Raw genomic sequence first — 7,787 nt, forward strand, 5'->3', positions numbered from 1 at the left:
AAAATTCCTAAAAAAAAAAATTCTTCCTTAACACAAAGAAACTAAGCTAAATATTAAACTAACTTATATGTGAAAAACCCAAATAGACAACGGAAAAAGGAAAAAGAAAAAAGATCAGATGTTGATATTAGCATAAAAAAAACAACAACAAAAAAGAGAAAAATCCAGAAACAAACCCACCATATGAACAGTAAAGAAAACTATAAAAATGAAAGCCCTACTTTCACACTTAGCAAGAACACCATATACTACTTAGAACCGCGTACAATATGGTAACACCTGTATATATATAGCTTTCACAAATTAATTAGTTCCACCACTTCCACTCTCCAATTGGGAAACAAAAATAATTCCAGTTTTTAAAGTCATCTTTTCCAACACCAAAAGTTCCAGAAAAAAGGGTTCTTTAATGGAAATCGTTTCAAACAAATGGATATCTGAAGTGGTAAAAAAGCACACTCTTTTTTCTTTCTGCAATTCTTTGATTTTCCCAGATTTGCTTAAGTTATTTGATTTTGCAGGAAACAGTGGAGGATCCCACGTTTTTCCCACAATTTGCAATACCAAACATGGATTATTCATTTGATGATACCAATTTCCAGTCTTTTTCTTCTGAGAGTTATTCATCTTATCCAAATATAAACAATGGTTCATCCAATATTCAAGCTTTTCATCAAGTGGTCGACGACAACGAGTTCAAAAGGCCAATGAAACAACTCAAGACAGACAATAACTGGAATTTTTCGATCAACGAAAACATCCCACCACCACCACCACCAAAAGCTTCTTCTTCTTCTTCCCCATCTTCTCATATAATCTCCTTCCATAACTCGAATCCATCACCGGCTGTATCTCAACAATACTATGAGGTTACAAAAAAAGTGGGTTCTATGACAAGGACACCATTACATGCTCAAGACCATGTAATTGCCGAAAGGAAACGCCGTGAAAAGCTTAGCCAAAGGTTCATATCACTTTCAGCACTGATTCCAGGCTTGAAAAAGGTAACAAATTTCCATGATTTCATGTTCAAATTTTCGGGTTTTATCTTTTATGCTGAATTGTTGATGTAATATGCAGACAGACAAAGCTTCTGTCCTTGGAGATGCTATAAAGTACATGAAACAGCTTCAAGAGAAAGTGGCAACACTTGAAGAGCAAGCAGCTAAAAAAGCAACGGAATCAGTGATTTTTGTTAAAAAAACCCAAATTTATGCAGACGATGAAACATCTTCATCTGATGAGAATTTTGATAGCAACCAAACAAACAACAAGCTGTTCCCTGAGATTGAAGCTAGAGTCTCAGACAAAGATGTGTTGATTCGAATCCATTGTGAGAAGAACAAAGGGTTCATTTCAAACATCATGAACGAAGTCGAAAAGCTTCATCTCTGTGTGTTGAATACTAATGTGTTGCCCTTTGGACAAGCTACTCTTGACATCACCATTGTTGCTCAGGTAATAATAATAATTAACCTTGTTACCCTCGTTCCTCCATTTTTTTTTAAAAAAAAACCCTTGACTTATTTAGACTTTAAAATATTGTGCAGATGGAAGCTGAGTTTTCAATGACAGTGAAGGATCTGGTGAAAAGCTTACGACTGGCTTTGTTGAAGTTCATGTGATGAACAAGGTTGCCACACTGAATAAGGTCTATATAAAGAGTTCTTTTTATAGTTTTTTTTTTTTTTGGATCAGTGATGATGTTCTTGTTGGGTTTCTTTTTCCCTTCAAACCTTAAAAGAGAGAAAATACAATAGCCTGTAACCTGCCATTATCACACCATAGCTTGAAGGATCTAGATTTTGGAGCAAAGGGGGGTTTCCTTGTGTTTAATTACTATTTTTTTACGTGGTGTTGACTTGTTGACCACGTTTAATTTTTTTCCCTACTTAGGCTGTATTTGGATTTCTCCATAGCTATTTTAGCTTGAAAAGGCTTTTTGAGGGGTTTTTTGACTTAGAAAGTTAAATAAGTCACCTCTTGTTCTTCCTCTCCATTAAAGTTGGAGATTTTTACAGGCAGTTTTTCGTTCTTATTAGGTTTGGTTAAGGTTATGTTCTTTTCTTTTTAAATCTTTGAAATGTTGTGTAAACTCTCCTTGTAATACATATAATATCTTCTAATAAAATAATAATAAAAATATAATCAAATTTACATCTTTTTATTATTATAAAGTTTATTAAGCAAAATTTTATATATTTTGATTTTTTTTTCTATAAAGTGGTGATATGAGCAACATTTATTTATATGTATATTTTATAGGGGGGGTAAGTTTTTGGGTATATAGCATTATTATTTTAATATGAATTGAACATATGAACACAAGAAATATATATATATATATATTATGAATGTGTTGGTGAGGTAAAGATGATTGGAACAGTTGAAGGCATAGGTTAAAATGGGACTTTATTTAGACTTATAATTCGTTTCGTATTTTTTATATTAATTATAAAAAGATGTAAATAAAATACTAATTATTAAATGCATAAAAAATCCAAATACAGATATGATAAATATATATCAAAATTATATTTGTATATATTTTTTTTCATTTTATATCATATTCAAAATTTTATGATAATTTGAAGTATCTAATAAGACCCCACCAAAGATTGTAATCTAGAATTGTTTCTTCCTCTTCTTTGACTTTTTGCCTCTCTCTCGTTGTCTCTATCCCTTTCATGTAAATATTAAAGTAAGATAAATATTGTTGATCCGTCTTCTCTTCGTGTTTTCATAGATTCAAAACCATGTTTTTCGAAGCTTCAGAGGTTTACCAAAGATTAAAAAAAAAAGAAGAAACAATGTTTTTGGTAGGGATTCGATGTTTGGGTCAATTCGGATTTGAAATACATTAATGTTTCGGGTTAGATCATTCTGAATTATTAATTCAAAGTTATTTTGGAGTTTCCAAATGGTTTTTAATCCGAATCATTTTTTAAGTTTTTGTTGATAAATTTAAGCAAGAGTTTAGGCGAGATGTTGAGGAGGTAGATGAAACAAAAACCGACCAAAATGGACAGCAAATGGAAAAAGGTAATGAAAATAATTGATGTTAAATTTGTAAAGGATTATTGAAATGAAAGGATTTAGTCAAAGTGAGGCAACTACAAATATGTAATGTAAGCAGGATTAGAGCTTAAGCTAATTCCTTTGACCTAAACTCCCCAATTTAATTTATGGTCGGTGCATGGTTGTGTGTTAATATCAAAGATAAAATGGCAATATTTAATCCTAGTAATGTTTTCAATTCCCTCCTTCAGCTTTTTTTAATTCATATTAATTTTAAATTTTGACAATTTTTCTCAATTTAGTCCTTATAGATACAAAATATCTATCCAATAAATTTGGAGCTCCCCCATCCCATTTATTCAACATGTCATATATATATATATATATTATTTGAATTGTGGAATATAATTAAAATATATTAAAATTTAAATATTATGATATAATATTTTTAACTCATAATTGAATATATAATATAGTTTTACTTTAAATAAATAATATAAAGTAAAATTATTCAAAATAATAATTAATTAATATAATTAACTTTAATATTAATTAAGTGATAATTAAGATACTTAAAATTTTATTCAGTTATAACTCTATTTAACATCAATAAAATTAGTACAATTTTTTTAAAATAAAATTAACACAATTTATCTTTTTATGTCAAAATTTTTTAACTAATAGATATAATTATATTTAACTATTTTTCTTATATTTTATGCTTAGATTTATATTTAAATAATAACTCTATTTTAAAATTAGAAGAACATTTTTAACTAATAATTATAAATTAAATTATAATTATTTTTAAATATGTAATTCTCACAACTTCGACTGCTAATAAATATAATTATTTTTAAATGTTTAATTATCACAACTTCTATTTTATTTCAACTTTTTTATTTCTAAATGTGAATTTAGTAATATAATGGAAAATAAAGATATTTTGGTCATAAATTAAATTATAAATATTTTAAATGTATAATTATCACAAATTTTATTTTACTTCTTTTTTTTGTTTTTAAATGTGAATTTAGTAATATGGTAAAAAAATGATATTCTAATTGGTTCAAAAAATTTCCAAATTTGTGTTTTTATATATATTATAGATAATAAATATTACTATGATGGTGTTTTTGTTTGTTTAAATATGTTTTATTTAAACTCTATAAAATCAATTTAAACTCAAAATATTTTTTTCTTTATAGTGAAAACACACTTTTCAGATGAGATAAAATAGTTTGTTTTATTTGATATGTAGGTTGCATTCTTTGCTATAGTCAAAAATACTTTTGGGTTAAAAATATTTTTTCATTGCAGAAGTAATGAAGAACACTTGGCTTTTGCAGTAAAAAAGGCGGTCAAAAAGTATTTTTTTCACCCAAACGCAAAAGTTGAGAGTTAGGTGTTTTTAGCTTTTTTTATTTGGAAGTAAAAAATATAAAAAAATACCCTTATTTATATTAACTATTTAATATCATTTATCATTATATTAAATTATTTAAATCTTATTTATTATTATATTTGATTTTTTTAAATATTTTATAGATCATTAATTTGACAAACAATTTATATTAATTACTTAAAGGTCTTTAAAATTTATATTTCATGTTCATTATATTAAATTATTTAAATATAATATAATTTAATTAATTTTTAAATTTTTACTACAATGTCTAAAAAGAACATTTTAACTTTTAACCGCATTATTTTTCAATAATGGAGAACACTAAAAACTAACAAACAGATTTTTTTCATAATTTTTTTTTCTAAAAGCACTTTTCAACCACAACAATAATGAAAAACTAACCCTTATATGAGATGACTATAATAATTATTTACTCTACAATACTCGTCCTACTATATAAAATTACCATTTACCCTTATGTATGTGCATTAAACTGTACAAACAGTGGCGGGGCCACTAAAAGACCCATGGCCCCTCTTAAAATGGTAAATTTTTAATTTAGACCCTTTATAATTTATAAAATTTTAAATTCGTAATGATAAAATTACATTTTACCCCTAAAAAATGATGAAATTTTGATTTAATCATTTAAAAATTATAAAGATATAGGCTATTTTTACTATTGTAAAAATATATAATTTAATTTTGATTCAAAAAAAAATTTTGACTCTACCACTGTGTACAAATATGATAATAATCCCAAGTAACTAGGTTTAGAAGTTAGCATTTAACTTCTGATATAAGAAAATTATAAGAGAAATTAAATGGTTGAAAATTTTTAGTTTCCTTTTGTTTTTTACTTTGGAGTTTTGTCTTAAAAAAATCATGTTTAAAGAATTAAAAATAATTAATAAAAATTAAATTAAAGTAGATGGAGATAATAAGAATGTGTTAGATATTCATAGAAATAATAATAATTGAGCAAATGATGGGGGAAAACATATCAACTATAAAACAGTAATGAATTTGATAATATCTATTTTACCCCGTTCCATTACCGTACCTAGAATGCTTGGCCCAAAAAGTAGCATACATACAAAAATATCCCTTGTAGACATGGAACCCAAGATCCACATAAACCAAAAGAAAGGCCACCCAAGCCGAGCGGTTTAAGGCTTCAAAGTTGTATCTATTTGGGCTTGGAATCCTACACTTAACTAAATTGAGATCATCAACAAAACCAAGATGGGTTTGTGCTTCTACATAACTTCATAAAAACAGATTTTCTGATGCTGGAAGTAACGTTTAAAGTGAGATATTATTATAATACAATTTTGTGAAATTTTTTTTAAGTCAACGATTGTAGTTCAAAGATAGAAATGAGAAGATTGTATTTATTTGTTCGAGTCACGTTAGAAATTAATAAATTGTGCAATGACCTAAAATCTATTGAACTGATTATTGAATGCACTAATTTACACTAGAAATCAATTTATTATTGAAACCATAGTAGTCAGTACTGTGTCAGTACTAGTCGTATCAGCTGGTACATACCATTCCGGTCCTAAACCGGTATTAAGTAGTCTATATTTTCGATGTACTTCAACCATTTCAGTGCATTTCGACATGTTTCGATCAATACCAGTGCATACTAATTGGTACAAAAAATTGATATTTTGAACTAATTTCTAATTTTTTTTATCTTAATCGTTTTAATTTTTCTATAATTATATTTAAAATTAAAAGCTACTGAATTGAATTATTCAACCTAATTAATAATTTTAAAATTTATATTTACATATAAATATATTTATATGGATGTAATTTAGATATATCTACATGCATGTATAAATAACATATAATTTATTTTTAATCAAAGTAATATATAATTTATCAAGAAACTAAAAATAAGACTATAATATAAAATATATAAAAACATTGATAAACTTTAAACGGTACACCAAAACATGCCGGTATCAGAACCAAGATAAAAACAGTACACCTATTGATACAGTACTGATTACCTTGATTAAAACTAATTGAGTTAGTTAAAAGATAAACTCACATTTCTTAATGCAAATCTTATGTGTCGTGATCAACGGTAGATTAATGTTTTTTTCTCCTTTTTATTTCAACCTTTAATTTAAAAGGACCTCATTATAACGATAAAAAACTAAGCTTATTTAAAAATATATATATATAAGTTTTTAAGATTATATCCTCGTATCTTCATCAGAATATAAGTTAGAAATAGGGGTAAATGAAAATTCATTTAGGGGTCATGAAAAAAATTGTGTAATTTTACCAATTAATACCTAATTTTAACATTTTTAAAGGAATTTAGAGATATTTTTTTCCCGGGAGGATTAAAGCTCCGGTCTACTCCATCTAAATTCGCCCCTGGTTAGAAATAAGTATCAAACATTATACATATTTTCAGGTAACATAATTTATGTCAACCACTTATCATTTCCTTAAAACAAAGCGAGTAAAAGTATTTTTATGGCATTGGTTTCCAATTCCAATAGCTTTAAACATGAAGCTTTGAAACTTCAATCTCATACGCAATACCTATAACATTTCATGCCCTAATGTCTGATTATCATAAATGAAATGTAAAGAATGTATGAAAGATTGAGATCTTGTAAGGAAAAAAACAGGCAAACATGGCTGAAAAACAGATCAAGAGAAGCATGTTTGATGTATCATTATCAGTTTCTTTCTTTCTTTTTGAAGTGAAGTTGTCTGAATCTTTAAAAAAAAAAAAAAACATTGCAAACAATACCCTGTCAAAAGCAACCAGGCAAAGAGATAATTCCAAACAATGCCTACATGGGAAAAAAAAAGACATCAAAGCCTGCTAAAACAACCCTTGTCTTGTCTTTTGTCAAACTTCTTACAACATTAATGTAATAGTCCCCCCCCCCCAATTGTTCCAGAAACAGCAGAGACAAAACCCAGTAAACAACATTAATGCATTCAAAAAAAAAAAAGTGAATCTCTTAATAGGCCTGAAATTATGAACCCCTAAAAAAACCTGTTTATTTTGCACTATCTTTAGTGGTTTTTCAATTCAATTTTGAAGCACATGTTTTCACAGTATTTAGGTCAGAATGCTCCTTTGTAAGCCCACAGGCTTAGTGTTGGGGTACTACTGCAAGTGGATAAGACAGGCCCTCTCACTGGCCCATGGTCCCCCTATTAATATGTCCCTCCAAGTTGTCTATGGAGTCATGTATGGACCACCCTTACCTGTCTTCATTTTTGTATATACAAAATACAAGTGGAGGTGAAATCAGAAAAATGAATAGGTAGTTGTAATTGAATTGTCAATTTTTCGGGGTCAAAAACGCAAATTTAT

The 7,787-nt window shown here is 27.5% G+C and overlaps 1 protein-coding gene across 1 annotated transcript; it reads left to right on the plus strand.

The window, feature by feature from the left end:
• The first annotated feature begins 264 nt into the window (after nt 1-264).
• On the plus strand, nt 265-2,145 carry LOC107935247 (transcription factor bHLH18). Its single transcript, XM_016867816.2, has 4 exons — nt 265-445; nt 522-1,004; nt 1,081-1,458; nt 1,551-2,145. Exons 1-4 carry the CDS (start codon nt 410-412, stop codon nt 1,623-1,625), a joined length of 972 nt encoding a protein of 323 aa, XP_016723305.1. The 5' UTR covers nt 265-409; the 3' UTR covers nt 1,626-2,145.
• Nucleotides 2,146-7,787: the final 5,642 nt, after the last annotated feature.

This window comes from Gossypium hirsutum, chromosome A02 (assembly GCF_007990345.1).
Source record: "Gossypium hirsutum isolate 1008001.06 chromosome A02, Gossypium_hirsutum_v2.1, whole genome shotgun sequence".
Taxonomy (NCBI): Eukaryota; Viridiplantae; Streptophyta; class Magnoliopsida; order Malvales; family Malvaceae; genus Gossypium; species Gossypium hirsutum.